This window comes from Lontra canadensis, unplaced genomic scaffold, assembly GCF_010015895.1.
Source record: "Lontra canadensis isolate GAN:19392208 unplaced genomic scaffold, GSC_riverotter_1.0 scaffold1, whole genome shotgun sequence".
In the NCBI taxonomy this organism is placed as follows: domain Eukaryota; kingdom Metazoa; phylum Chordata; class Mammalia; order Carnivora; family Mustelidae; genus Lontra; species Lontra canadensis.
Window position 1 is genome coordinate 32,185,319 of NW_022630995.1, and position 15,483 is coordinate 32,200,801.

General features: G+C 40.6%; 1 protein-coding gene and 1 long non-coding RNA gene across 4 annotated transcripts in view; one reads left to right on the forward strand and one right to left on the reverse strand.

Annotated features, from left to right (window-relative positions):
- Nucleotides 1–1,203: 1,203 nt before the first annotated feature.
- On the reverse strand, nt 1,204–8,517 carry LOC116864755. The gene is made up of 3 exons (XR_004382085.1): nt 8,371–8,517; nt 6,049–6,119; nt 1,204–1,288 (listed from the first exon to the last, which is right to left on the reverse strand). It is a non-coding gene; the product is annotated as an uncharacterized LOC116864755 (long non-coding RNA).
- ATP8A1 (ATPase phospholipid transporting 8A1) overlaps nt 7,688–15,483 on the forward strand; it is a 226,004-nt gene continuing 218,208 nt past the window's right edge. Inside the window, exon 1 of one of the 3 annotated variants that reach the window (XM_032852621.1) lies at nt 7,688–7,964. In XM_032852621.1, the coding sequence (XP_032708512.1) occupies nt 7,916–7,964 (49 nt within the window). In that variant the 5' untranslated portion in view covers nt 7,688–7,915. The remainder of the gene's footprint in view (nt 7,965–15,483) is intronic. The other 2 variants (XM_032852612.1, XM_032852624.1) reach the window with 2 other exon arrangements.

Consider the following 15,483-nt stretch of genomic DNA (forward strand, 5'->3'; position numbering starts at 1 on the left):
CTCAAATATAACATTCACATAGCATCTTTCAAAGAAAGTAGCAAAGGTGATCTCCCCTCTTCAAATGTCAGAAATTGATTCAATAAGAAATCGACTCGATATCTAAAAAGTTCAAATATAGCCTTTATCTATGTCTATAACTATACAGAGAAGTTTATCTATTTTTTCAGGTAAACATGTCCTTTACTCTCTATAGTCCCGTAAATATTACTAAAAATGTCTCATGATATATTCAAGCTTTTCTTTAAAAAAAAAAAATTACCTTTTCCTCTGCTAATTGAACAGATCTTTGGCTTCTCCAAAATTGGTATCTCTGCTTCTAATTCATGCCCCACATTCTGTTATCACAAGAATCTTTTCGAAACACTAGTCTATCGTGTCCCCAAGTCTGTGCTGCCTCCCCTTCACTTTATGCATGCGTTCCATCACCTTTGCGGGTTTGCACAGTGCCCCCTCATTTGGTTCCTGTACTTAGTCAAATTTATTTCTCAGTATTTCCCAAACTATAAGTTTCCCTTTGCCTCCTGCACTCTCATTATAAATCAAGAACCAGTGAGAAGCCAAGAGGAGCCAGAGGTAGGAACAAGATTAAGCCAGTGGGCATTGGGACCCTGCTGATCTTGACCGTAATGGTAGATACATGGGCGTATACATTTGTCACACTCACCACCTTGTACTTTAAATGGCTGCATTTGATTTTATATAAGTGAATTTTCTATAAAGTTGATGGGGAGAAAAGTTAAGTAGGAGTCAGTAATCTTGTCAACTGAAAACCAAGGGGCTATGCAGGCAGCAGATTGAAGCAGCCCCAGGTAGAGGGTACCTGGCTTCTGAGAGCATGAGAGCCAGGGGGAGACAGAACAGCATGGATGCTGGAGGAGGAAAGAGGTTCCAATGTAGCAGGCTGAGGTCAGTTTTCAGAGTAAAACCAAATGAGGGGGGAAAAAAGAAAAGAAAAGACAGTATAGGCAGGGAAGGGGAGCCCACATTTGAAGTCTGGCATACGCAAGCCCACCTATACAAAATGTCCGAGCATCTGCTCTCCTACTCGCCCCTAGTTCGCTGTGCTCCTATCTCCAGTCTCCAGTGTCCCACAAACCTTGAATCTGCAGAGAGCTTACCTTCTTTGTATCTTTTCTTCACAGTGTTCCCCCATTTTTTCTTCGGGGAATTACTAAAATGTAATCCTGAATTGGTTTGCTTTCTCCATTTAGTGGATTTCCTCAGAGTTCAATGTTGGCAAGAAACTACAGTAATAAATAATTCCTCTTTCCAGCAGATGTTGTTTCTGGTTTTTCGGATCAGAGGGAAAAAAAAAAAAAAACCCACTGTGATTTTCCAATAAATCTGCTAAACACTGCAATGAATTATGAACTTGCGCAGAGGCTATATCATCCAAGAGGCCAAAATGCAAGTGGCAAATATTTCATATTTGAAAGTTATGGCTTATTTCAATCCATCAGGAAACTATTTTTGGGGGGCTTGGCATTCTTTCTCAATTAAAAGTCATGGAATTATAAAATTATATTGGTAATGATAATTATTCATCTCATTTACTGTTATACACAAATTCTAATGAAAATTCTGAGATTTTCATCTCTTTCAATACATTTTTCCACAGTACTGCCATCTTTCCTTCCTGAAACAGCATCTAATTAACATGGCAAGAAAAAAAAGTGAGATTTCCTTGGATGTTTCTTTTTGTTTCCAATATTGGATTTCTGGGCAACACCAAAGAAATGAATTATAATACAATTTATTTTCTTCACTGGCTATCTTTTCCATATAACAAATATTATACAGTTTTCAAGATAAAAGCCATAGCATCCAGTAGAAACACAATTTTTGTACATCTTTAGATCTATGACAAAAACACATATAAACAAATTTAAAGAGTTCTAGATATAATGTGAAAGCCTAGAAATACTTTGTAGTATGATCACTATATGTAGGTGTAGACTATCTTTCCTTAGAGTGTGCTATATAGTTCTGATTTTATATTTATTTACATCATTATTTGATCAATGTCATGAGTTCTGGAAGGGCCTGGAACCTATTTGTTTTAACTCAATCTCCAATACCCAGCTCAGTGTCTAGAACCTGGTGGGCACTCAATAAATTGTATTGCATGCATGGAGAAAAGGTATCTCAAGTTATATAAAACAACCATACCAAGGGGCAAGAGGAAACTTTTGGAAGTGATAGATACATGTTCATTATCTTAAATGTGGTGATGGCTTCATAGGGGATACCTATGTCCAAACTTCTCAAATTTAAATTTAAGCAGATGAAGTTTATTGTATGTCAATTATATCTCAATAAAGCTGCTTTTTAAAATCTCAAAATCCGTGACAATACCATGCTAAATGTATTACCTATAAAGTTCACAGAATATATTACAATAATATTTTACAGAGGATCAGTACTACTAGAATGTTGTTTGTTAATTTGAGGGGGGCGGGGAATTGTACTTCTGATTAGGTACTAATTTACAATTCCTGGCTATGATAGGAAAGAATCGTTTAAAGTAAAAATCTTACCATTTAATTAGTCTCTTATCAGTTTGAGCTAAGAGGTATGAATTTTAGATCTCAACCCTAAGACTGTTTTCCCTTAACTGTTCATTTACTTTCTGAGTAAAATATTCAGTAACTTTTTTCCTAAAAGATTGTCTGTGAACTGAATGCTATTTTAAATAGACTGGACGATAGTTTTTAAATTTTCTATTAAAAGTCCTTTCATATGGGGCACCTGGGTGTCTCAGTGGGTTAAGCCTCTGCCTTCTCAGGTCATGATCTCAGGGTCCTGGGACCGAGCCCCACATGGGGCTCTCTGCTCAGCAGCAAGCCTGCTTCCCACCCTCCCTCCACCTGCCTCTCTGCCTACTTGTGATCTCTGTCAAATAAATAAATAAAATATTTAAAAAAATGTTTTAAAAGTCCTTTCATATAATACAAATCCACATTTTAAAATTCTAGTTTCATTTAAACAAGAGTAAAGTATTTTCAATTACAGTGAAGAAAATATCATTGTACTTTTTTGTTGGAGATTCCAAGTATATGAAGACGATAATAATGTTTAAAAACATTATAATTTTGAATTAAAACCTTGCTAAGGTGTTGGAATAGAAAATGATGATACAGTCATGAGAAATGAATCATAGGCATGAGAGAAAGTATTGATTTTATCATTGAGTAAGAGTAAGTGCCTGAATTATTCAATGACAATGGATTTAGAGCTTTTAGTTGAAATTGGTTTGTTTTTAAAATTTTATCACTTAATTTTGACAAAAGCCAATATGATATTCATAAGATTTTTCTGATCTCAAGTACTTCATGACAAATATGCTCTAAATTATTTCATGTAAATAATTCTGACAAAGTAATACATTCCAGTATACATGTTGATGAAGGGCATAACTTGTTATCATTTCAAATAGAATGCTACCTATTCCGCTACTGATGTCCACTGTCCAATCTTAGGGAACCAGATCATTCGCAGTACACACAATTTTCAATTCATTCATTCATTCTACAAATATGTATTGATACTGTGCCATACGACAGACACTAATTGGAATTGAGACAAATGTAGCAAGACCTATTTCTCATAAACATGTAAACAAGCAAATAAGAAAACTTCAGATAGAGATAAGTGCTAGGAGAAGGATGGAATAAGACAAGTTGGTGGGGGCCAGCACTCCGGGAAACGGGGCAATCTAAGTTGGGGTTGGGTATGGGATAATCCGAGCCCAGTGACCAAATGAGGGGGCAGAAGATGAATCTGAGAGAAAGGCAAGGAGAAAAATCATAAAGGGTATGAGTTTCATTCCCAGTGCTATAGGAAGCCACTGAAGAGTCTTGAGAAATAAACGAATTTGTGTTTGAAAATAATAACCATGGCTTCCTAGAATTTGAATGGGTGACAAAAATAAAAGCAGACAGATCCGTGAGGAGGTTATTATAGGTGAGAGATCATGGTATACAAGAGTGGCAAAGATGAAGGGAAGTGGATAGAATTAAGATATATTTTGGAAACAGAGCCTAAAGAATTTTCTGGTTTGTTGGAGGGATGTGCATGTAAGGGATGGTGACAGAAAGAGAGCAATTAAGATGGGAAGACTTGGGAAATACGCCTTACAAATCTAATAATATAATATGTTAACCCTACTCTATCTGCTGAATCAGTGTAATACCATCTATGCACCAAAGGTAATAAGCATCTTTTCTTACAATAACCAGGTAGCTTTGCAATTTGATAGAATGTTATGTCATATTTTAACCTCAATTTTCAACTAAAATTGTAATTATCGATAATTTAACATTAATGTATCCAGTTATTCTGTGCATCTACAGAAGAATTTAGAGTATAGTGGCCAGCACTATTCAGCATCTGTAATTTATGGGAGTATGGAAATAGGTTTTCCACACCTCAGTCCTAACTGGATGCCCGGTTCTCAGGCATGAGAACACCTTCAGGCCACAAGTTCACAAAGCATTTTTGGCTGTAATATAAATCAGCAAATCAGCATTCCTCTCTCACATACATGACTATGAGTTCCTCCCAAAGGAGACCAAAGTCTTAATCCTTGGTGGCCCCAAACAACAACCAACTCAGGCAACATCAGGTAAGTGAAAACCCACCAAGGTAGGAATATCCTCTAACATCTCTTTTTGAATTTCTGGACTTGGTAATTTTTTGGCTGACAATGGCAAAGACATATTTTTAACATCTTTATTTAGCTCTAATTCACATAGCATATAAGTCACCCGTTTAAAGTGTACATATTTCCAAGGAGAAGCTGTGTCATAGTCAAACTGATCTCTCTGATTCCTCCCAAGGATATAGGTTTTTCGATCATTGTTTCCCTTAAACATTCACTAAACAATCACTGTTGAGTATTTACTATATGCTAAGCATTCCTACCTGAAATAATGTCTGTGTTTCATTTCTACAGCCTTAACCCTGACTTGAAGACCCAGTTCAATCATGTTGATCACCTCAGCTCTTGAACTCTCTCCTTTTGTCAATGTCTGTGGGCTACTGGACATTAAGTATCAGCCACTTTGTTACATAACATTGCTGGTTACATTTGTTACATTGCTCTCACGGGATTTAGGTGTCTTTGTCACCTAGCACTCTGGCTTGGCACCTCACACATTTTATGCATTAAATGTATATCTTGTGGAGGATGATAAAACCTGGTCCTTGGAGAAGATGTCCTTGAATAACCCTCTTCCTTCTAAATCTACCAGTAGTGTAGTCATAGGACCTGAAAGCTTTGAAATGATCTTGCTGACATCTGAATGGTACTACAGATTTTGTGACAAGGTCATGGTGCTGGAACCAGAGTCCCGTGCCAGGGACTGGCACACTGCACTTTGCTCACCAAAGGAAGATGAAATTATCTGAGATGGCTTTGAAATCAAGCCGATGTAGATTAGTGCAATATTCTTTGTCAATCAGGTTTCTGACCTCATAAAAATGTGTGTGATTTCTAGCAATCAGGAATGAGTGGTTTTTCAGAAATGAGTTTGTTGGGATACTCTTACCATTATAGATATAGTGATAGAATAATCTGGGAGTCAACACACAGCAAGATACAGTCTATATCATGCAATGATCTTCTCTGTATGAAAGGTAGTTGTCATTTCCTGTACGAGTGGCCTATGTTGTCATTTTCACTGATGGGTTGTTAATGGGACACACAAACACAGAGAAACATATAAACTGGATTGCTGTCTGGAAAACAGAGGTAATCTCTGGAACTCCCTTCAGTTAATTATTATTTGTAAATAAGCAGAACTGAGCTTCATTAGAGGGCTTGTTAGGAATTACAAAGGTAACTGTTCATAAATCGAATACTGGCATGCTGCTCTGCACTGGTTTTGAATAAAAACTGGCACGGGCTTTGCATAAAATTACACCTAAAATGTTAGTCATAAAAGCTCAGCATTATCTCTAGTTTCTGTTCACTAACTTTTAAAGCTGTTTTTCTGTTGTTGTTGTTATTGTTGTCGTTGTTTACTGTCTCCAAGTTGTACTTACCCTTTTAATTTTGTTCCAGACTCATATTTATCAAGTCAGAGGACGCCTGCTTTATACAGGAGGTCCTGGACCTGGAAGAAATAAAAATGGCCAGTGACAACTTCCATTTCTTGTTTTTTTTTATAAGAACATAACGTACAAATCATGACCATCACTAGAACACAGTTATCTTGAGCCCTGCTCTACCCTTGCTGATGTTCCATGAATCCTGGAAATACATTTTCTTTGTTCTAATCCCAGCCTCTGACTCAGAGCCAAGTGGAGTGGGCTCTTCATAAATATGCATTGATCGCCTGGCAAGAATATTCCTGTAGGGCAGGGCCCTGATTAGCAAATGTTACCTGCAGGAGGCAAAGGAAATACCACAAATGGAGATAAGATGCTACTAGTAGATTTCACTTTTTCTTGAGGTTTGGGAATAATCACTTATCTCTGTGGTCAAGCCTCCTCAGATCTCTCCCTGCAGGATCTGAAAGCAGCTCACGTGAAAGGCCTCCATGTAAAGTCTCTCTTCCACTGCGAGCTGGACCAAGAGCACAAGATGAGGGAAGAAGCAATTTGCTTCTAACTTAATTTATTCCTTTCTTACCATTTCAGCAGCTCACCAGAATGTACATAAAACCTCACATCCTAACTCGATGATAAGATCAGCAAATATATATATACCTCTACCATAGTGGTCTCCATTCTTGTTACCATAGACCTCGGTATAAAAAATAAGAGGTAATGAGGTTGTGACGATCTCTAGGATACGAAGGAAATTAAAATCTCGTCTATATTTATGGATTTTTATATTAGGACATTTCCTAATATATTTCAGGTAAAACTACTTCACCCAACTTCCTGCAGGTTTGAGTAAAAGCAAAAACCCGAAACAAACCAAACCAAAAGTGATTTTTGAACCACCTGGCCCAATAGTTAAATTTATTGCAATTCCCGAGCTTTGTTGGGCTACAGAGCACGCGCTGGCGGGACGCACCGGCCCACTCGCAGGGGTTCCAGACGCACCCAGGCACCAGCGGCAGGAGGAGCACTAGCTCCGGGGTAAGCCCGGCCTCAGAGCCTGTTGCTCCTGGGCCAGACAAGGGAGCAAGTGCAGCTCAGGCGGCGGGGGCTGGTGGCCGCCCGGAGAGGCTAGAATTCCACCCAGGCGGCAAACTCGCGCTTCCCTTCCATTGCCGGGGCTGGAACTTAACCCTTGGCGTCCCAACCCCTCTCGCCCTTCGCCGGCCCACTCAGCCCAACACTGCTTTCCAGACCGCGGGCAACTCCATTGTTATTACAAGCCAGAGGGTAGCGGGAAGGGACACGGGGAGATGCACGCGCCGAAGCACCCCTTCCCCTCTGGTCAACATTTAGGAGAGTCAGAGTGGTGTTGACGAAGGACAAGCCAAGCCGCAGCTGCGAGGCGGAGCGAGGGCGCCCAGCCGGGAAGAGGAGGCTGGGAGCTGCCCACCCTACCCCCTCAGGAATGGTACGGCCCAGAGCGGGGCGGGGAAGAGGAGGTTCTCCCGGGTCTCTCCCCGCTCCTCTCCCGACTCCGCCGCCCGGCTGCCGCGGGAGCGAGTAAGCGCGCGCCCCGGCGACCCCTCCCCCGGCGCCGGCACCCCAGCTCCTCCCCTCGCCCAGCGGCCCCCTCCGCGGCTGCTTGGGAAGCTCGCCTAGCTCTGCGGACGCTGCCACCTTCGTAGCCTCTTCCTCCTGCCCCGGCGCGCGGGGGCCGTCCAGCGGCGGCGCTGCCCTTGGTGGGCGACGGGGCCCGCTCGGCGGCTGAGCACTCGGCGCGGCGCAGCCAGGTCTCCAGCCTGCGCGGCGCCGTGACAGGTGCAGAGTCCCGGCTGAGGCTCCACCTGCGGCGGTCGCCGCGATGCCCACCATGCGGAGGACAGTGTCGGAAATCCGCTCCCGCGCGGAGGGTGAGTGGCCGCCGCAGCGCGGGGCTGTGCGCGCAGCGCGCACGGGGGTGGCCCGGGGCCAGCTTGGGGTCGGGCCGTATGTGTATTAGGGAAAAGATGTGCCGTCCCACCTCTTCCCCTAGGTAAGTCTGGCGGTTGCGCCTGGTCCGCGGCAGACCCTTCTCTCTGCGTCGCCTCCAGCGCACTGGCAGACCCCTTTCCGGCTCTAGATCCCCGGATTTGATGTCCTCGGCCGGAGCCCCAAGGCTTGCTTTACACCGCAGCGTGACCATTCGGTTCCTGTCACCGAGCGCTCTCGTCCGGCCCACCGCCCTTCCCGCTGGCGCACAAGCCTCCGGGTCTCCGCTCGGCTTCTTCACCCTAGAGAACAGATCCCCAGCCCGCCTCCCCCGCCTCCAGCACCCACCTCTTTACAGCCCCCACACCAGGGCTCGCCGAGGAGCGGAGTATCTTTCCCAGATGCAGGAGCCTTTGATCCACAGCCCCTTGCCTCTTGGAGCGTGAGGAGCCTTAACTGGGGCTGGGTGCCCAGCGGGTTCTGTGCATTACAGTCTCTGCAGTGGAGTCTTACCCAGCTTCCATCGGAGATTTTGTTTTTGTTTTTGTTTTCCTTTTACCTGAGATCCTCACTTTGGCCAGCTGAGCTGACTTTTTAGCAAGGTGGAAGCTGTCTCCTTTGCTCCACCCGGGGCCAGCTGTTGAATGGCTACACCTGTCAGCGCTGAGCAACAGATGTCCGAGGGTATAGTAAGTAAGCTTTGGGAGGGCCGAGGCACCCTCTTCGGCTTCTCTGAGAAGCCCTTGGCATTCTTGCTGGCAAGTGATGGTCACTCGGAAATTATTTCTTGATGTTGCTTATGGCAAAGCCAAGATTGTATATATCTAGATATTTGTTTTCTTGTTTTGCTGTCCCACAGACCAGCACTTGAATCCTGCAGAGTGGAATAACATGTTTTCGAGAAAATAGCCTATCTTGCCATCATCCCTGGTCTGCGCCCTCCCCCCACCCCATCCTTTAATGTGAGGCAGGTGGGAAAGTGGTTTTAGTAAAAAGATAGAGCAGTTAGGAGAATAGAACTCCCGGGCTTGCGACAGGCCATTTTATTGTTTTTCCTCCTTAGAGTCTTGATGTAAAAATACGGGGGCATTGAGTTCTAATATCTATGGTTTACTGATTACAGCAACTAAATGAAACTGCTATGAGTAGGTGTCTCCACAAGTCACAACTGACCTGTGGCCTACACAGGAATTCAGTACATATTTCTTCTTTGTACTGTAATGAAAAAAGTATATAAGACATTACAGTTTTAGGTAAAAGGTGAATAAATGATAGTGTTATTTTTGAAATGTACACAGTAAACAATTCATTCTGTTTTGTTTTATAACTCTTAGTGAAATGGATAGACTGTTTCTAATCAATACCTAAGTAAGCCATACGGGTGATGAAAATATAGTAGTAATAATTGGAATTGTTTTTTCAAATAGCAGTCATTGATGAATCCTATATTGTGAGAAATGAGGAAGAGAGAAAAGACCAGAAAACAATGCAAAACCTGTGACACAGGAGAGGACTTTTTTAGTATTAAAAGGCTACGGTATTGTTTTTGATTGTCCCATGTATTTTTCAAAACATTTTCTGAAAGCCTGACTTATGGAATCTTACCACACTCCTGCAGATAAGTGAAGGTGGTCTCATCTAATCGTTGAAGGAACTGTGGCCCAGGTGGTTGAGGTACTTGCCCAAGGTCAAGTAGCTAGTTCAGTGACACGTTTTGGATGTAGTGCTCTGGCAAAATAAGGACTGTTTTTATTTAATCTTTGTATTCTCTGTGCATCCAGCACAGTGTCAGGGCCATAGTGGAGCTTGGTGAATGACCCTTGCCTCCCATATTGGTTAATTTCAGTTTATTATGTGCTCAGTATTTTGCTCAGGACTACGGTGAAGACAACATAAATAATGACTTTGTGAGCTGGAGATATGGCTCACTGCCCACCCTGCCCACACTTTTTTTTCTGAAGAAATATTCTCCTTGGACAGCTCCTGCTGCCTAAAGGGCCTTTTTCTGAACTGCAACCCCTTTGGCTCGGCTGATGAGGGAGTAGGCTGGGCTCATGACTCAGGGGCAGACACTCCATAGTGGCACAGACACTTGTAACCTTGTGGTTTGGCTCAAAAAGCTTCTCTGTGGTGATCCTCTGTCTTGTGGAAAGAGTTAAGCTTAGAGTGGGAGGGTGAAAATTGAAGCAGAAAGGGGCAGAGGTGAGTAAGGTAGTAGAGAAGAGAGGAGCCGGCTCTAATGGGTCACGTGATTGCTGACATGAGGAAGCAGGAACTATGGTGAAGAGAGAAAAATAGGGGAGAGAATGCATTAGATGGAGAGAATGGGGCAGAGACACAGATGCTGAGAAGGGGTAGCCCGACCTTGGAAACCCTCCCTCCCTGAGTTTGCTAGTCCCTATTCCCAAGTACTGTTAGAATAAGCTCTTTTTTCCCTTGAAGTGACTTGAATGGGTTTCTCTTCCCTGCAGCCAAATTGGCCAAATGCGTGGCTGTCCTGTATGCAAGTTACTTACATCCAAATGGGGGCTAAAGAACTTACATGAAATAAAGGAATAAATAATCTAGGAGAGGATATTATTAATATAACATTGTGCTTGCTATGGGTGACATAGGTCCCATTGAGGTCAGGACATAGAGCATGAGGCCTGGTCAGGGAACACTTCACTGAGAAATTATTTGGGATGAATGCTTCCCAAACTTTAAGGTGCACACAATTTATCTGGGTATCTTGTTAGGTATAGATTCTAAATCAGTAGGTCTGGGGCTCAGCTAATGCTAGATGGCTCTGGTCTTCAGGTGTGAATAGCACACAATATCACACAATATCCAAAGGATATTGTCTTTTTTTCTCTCTTCTTCTTCTTCTTTTTTTTTTTTTTTTCAGTAGTTGGGAGGGTATTGAAGGTAAAGAGTAACCAATTGAAAAAAATGGTGAATGTTAACATGACTTATTTGAGAGATCTTAAGGAAATTGGCCAGGAGCAGAGGGAAACTTGGAAGGAGTAGAATATGAATTTGGATAGGTAGATTGCTGCTAGATTACAGGCCATTTCAAATGCCAAGATGAGTCATTTGGATATAGAATCAAGTATTTGAAGATCTTAGAGTTTGTCTAATCCATTTCTCATTCAAGCATGATGACAGTGCATAGTATCTAACAGGCCCAGTTAGGAGCCAAATCATCATAGGGGAATGACGTCCCCAAAGAAGTATCTTAGATACATTCTGGATGTTGGATGTTTTGGACAGCATGGCACTGTAGATAGACTCCGTCATTAAGGAAAAAAAAAGAAAAAGAAAAGTCTAGTAATGATAAAGGCCAGGAGTAGTTTTGGAGTGGAGCAGTGAAAATGGGAAGGGAGGAATCACAGATTATTTCTAAGTAAAATGTAAACTCGGGTGAGCAGTATCCCTTGAGCTCCTGTAAGTACTCTTCCTAGTACTTGGGATTCATCAGTGAATAGAATAGAAAAGGCCCAGCTCTGGAGGTCCTTACATTTTAGTGAGGCAAGAGACCAAACACAATACATTAACAAATACAGAATTTGTTATGTGGTAAGTACTATGGGAAATATAACAAGAAGGTAGTGCGTTAAGGTTGGTGGATGGATTCCAACTTTAAATAGATTGGTTAGGTTGGCCTTCACTGAAAAAAGACATGGAGGAAATGAAGGAGTTAGCCTTGTGAGGATCTAGGGAAAGAGTGTTCCAGGCAGAGGTAACAGTTACAGCAGAGATCCCCAAGCCAAGAGAGTCAGGAGGGTTAAAGGAAGAGTATAGGAGAGAATAGGAAAGGAGGTTACAAAGGTCATACCATAGGACATAGCAATATAGGACAGGAGACAAATGGATAAAATGAAAGGAGGTTCTCAAGGAGTAATTTTAAATTTTGATGTTTGTAAGATCTCAGGTATCTCATTAAAACTGTAATTTCCTGAGTTACTCATAAAGATTTTCTTCATTTAGGACTAGGAATCTACATTCTTAATGAACTTGTTAGGATGTTCTGGTATAGATGAAACAGATTTTGAGGAACTCTGCTTTAGTCTTAAAACTGATTGGGAAAAATCTATTAAAAGATAAGGAAATTGAGAAGGAGGGTCAATACAATAAGAAGTAGGAATTGTGGGATATCCAAAAGGACGTGTTTTGATGATACTTAAACTTGGAGGTTCGATGTGGGCAAAATCAAAGGGGAATCTTTAGTTCAGAAGTAATAGTTGAAACCCTGATAGTAGATGTATTTTCCAGAAAGCAAAACAGGATAAAGCAGAAAGCTAAGAATTCTGAATTTCTTCATTTTTACCCTGGCTGAATCAAATGGATCTCTCAGTACATTAGGAGTGCTAAAAAGAGGGACTGAAATTACGGTGGTTTACACACAGTTTTTTCACCCTAGTATGGAGGTAAGCAGTCTACGTCAGCAATGCTCAATTTATGAAGTCAGAAGGGACATTGTCTCTCTGCCTTTCCGCTTCAGCATCTTCCATGAAGTCATAAGATGGTTGCTGGACTTCCAGTCATCATGGAAAAGCTCCATATAGGGAAAGATAACACACACAAAAAAACCAAAACCAAAACCAAACCTAGAAAGATGAAAGACCAAAGGATTTTCCTGGAAGTACCACACAAAGACTCATCCTAATTTTACTTTGGCTTCCATCTGCAAGGGAAGCTGGGAAATGGAATTTTCTAGCTGGGCACATTACTCAATGTTTTATTACTTAGGGAAAAAGAAAGAATGGCTGGTGGATGGGCAGCTAACAGACACAATCGCCATCAGGTATTCAGATTGTTAAAGGCTCTTGCTTGCAATAAAGGAATGTTCTAGAACTTATAATTTACAAAATAGTAAGCATTAAATTGTTCAAAACTAAGGAAATGTACACATACATGTCCCAAAGTTTACATTTTCTTCTGCCTAATATTATAATGCTGAAATGTAAGACCTTCATTTGATTGTGTAAAATATGTGCTAAGTAATACATTTAGTTGTTTCAGGTATTGTTTTTCTAAACCAGTCTGTATAAATGACAACTTTAAAATGTTTGTAATTTTACAGAATGTTATGTTTTATTTACTTAAAAGATAACAAAAGGAGCATTCAGGTAGTTTCTGTAAGAACTGTTAAAGGGAAATAAGGGGGAGTTGGTTTCATTTGTCCAGGTAAAAGATGACTAAGATTATTTGTTCCTTTAACAAGCATGTTTTATTCACCGGCTGTGTGCCAGCTAATTTTGGTGACAGGACAGAAAGGTGTGAATGAAGGAGATCCCCAAGGAAATCTAGAGATGGGTTAGGGATTTATAACTGACATGGCATTGTGAGAGAGAGGGTTTATGAGCATAGTGATACTTTGTGTAATTAATATTTGAGAATCCCCAATACATGTCATTTCACTTAGTGTAATTCTGGAGATATGAAGTGTGGCAGAACCAAACTGTTTTAGCGTTTTCTAATCTATAGACTGTCATTCACGTTTTCATTGTATTATTTCAAAACCAGTGAGAATTGAATCATGAGCCTACTTTACAACCACAGAAGTTTGCATGATCAGAGTATACTTTTGAAGTCAGTGAAATGTTTGCTGTCTGGGTTTCTAGTCACAGAGTTTCATTAGAATGTAAATATTATAAAGGCAACAGTTTCATTCTTCATTAGTAACTGGAGCCCGCATCTTTCAAAGCTATTATTCTGTGGATTGTAAACTCCCTAAACTAAATACAGGGATTTTTGTCTGTTTTATACATGGCCCCCACTGAGAACATTGCCTGGAATGTAGTAGAAGCTCAGATACTATTGAATGAATAAATGAATCTTGTGATTTAAGAGGTAATAGGATCTAGAGATGCCTCACAGTCACACCTACAAGACACCGTCCTCCTGGAACCTGAGCACCACAATAGGAGCAATTTACAAAAACAAAAAACAAACAATGTGAACAACGATCTGTTTACTGCTGTACTCCGCACTGACAGCTTGCCTGACATGGTGGCCCTCCATGTTTGTCAGAAAAATGGCTAACTCTGAACTTTGCTCTCTTGATTGCAGAAGGGTAACATTGCTCATTGGAAAAAAACGCATACTGCAAAAGGTGTCAAGAAGACAGTAACAATCACCCCAAACTATGCCATCCAAATAAAACTACTGTTAACATTTTAGCATATATCCTTTCCAACTTTTTCTTAGGAGATGAGAAATAAGTTTATTAAGTGAAATGAGATCATACTCTATATAATTTTTAATATTTTTTTTCCACTTAGCATTTCATGGGCATCCTTCTATCAGATACAGATTTTTGTAAACTGCATGAAGAATGGAATTTTGCTGCCACTGTTTATAGCTTCTGCCTAGAGTCGAGCCTGGAACTTAGTAGGGGCTCAATACAGTTTGTTGAATACATAGACCATTAATTTTATGAAAGCTTAGCATTTTTATGTTAGTATATAATTTTAAGGATTCTTATGTGACATTTAAGGCATGTAAATCATTTCAAGGTTTTAAAAAACGATTCTTGGATAAGCATTTTTAGAGCTATCTGTATACTTTTCTGATTATTTCTTTGTAAAAGGCCCCCAGGAAAGGGATTTCTGGATCAAAAGTATGTACATTTTAAATGGCTGTGATACATATTTCAGAATTGCTGGAAAGACTATTTATACTAATTTATACAACCACTGAAAGTGAACAAGAGTACCTATTTCTATATCTCTTCTTCAACATTGGATTGCCATCTTTTTTCATCCTTTTAAATGTACAATGCCAAAAATGAATCTCTAAGTTTACATTGCTTGCTTCCAGTTATTAGGTTGAATATATTTTTGGTAAGTTTAATGAGTTTTAATATTTTCCAAATAGTTTATTCATGTTCCTTTATGAAGTTTGATTTGTATTGAATTTTAAGAGTTTCTGATATGTTAAATTCTCTGTTTATAGCTTACCTTTTAACTTCTGTGTTGTCTCGTGTATAAACTAATTTTCATAAACATTTTTAAATTAAATTTTTTTGAAGGATAGTTGACATACAATGTTAAATTAGTTTCAGGTGTGCATCATACTGGTTCAACTTCTCTGTATGTTATACTCTGCTCACCACAAGAGTAGCTACCGTCTGTCACCATACAGTTCTGTTACTAACACAATTGACTATATTTCCTATGCTGTACCTTTCATCCCTGTGATTCATTTATTCCATAACTGGAAGCCTGAATCTCCCACTTACCCTCACCCATTTTGCCCATTCTCCCACTGCACCCCTCACCCCGTGCCCTCTATAACCATGAGTTTGTTCTTTGTGAGTCTGTTTCTGTTTTTTGTTTCTTTGTTCATTTGTTTATTAGACTCCACATTTAAGTGAAATCATATGTTATTTGTCTTGGACTTTTTTTACTTAGCATAATACCCTGCAGTTTCATCCATATTGTCTCAAATAGCAGATTTTCCTGATCTTAGAGGAGA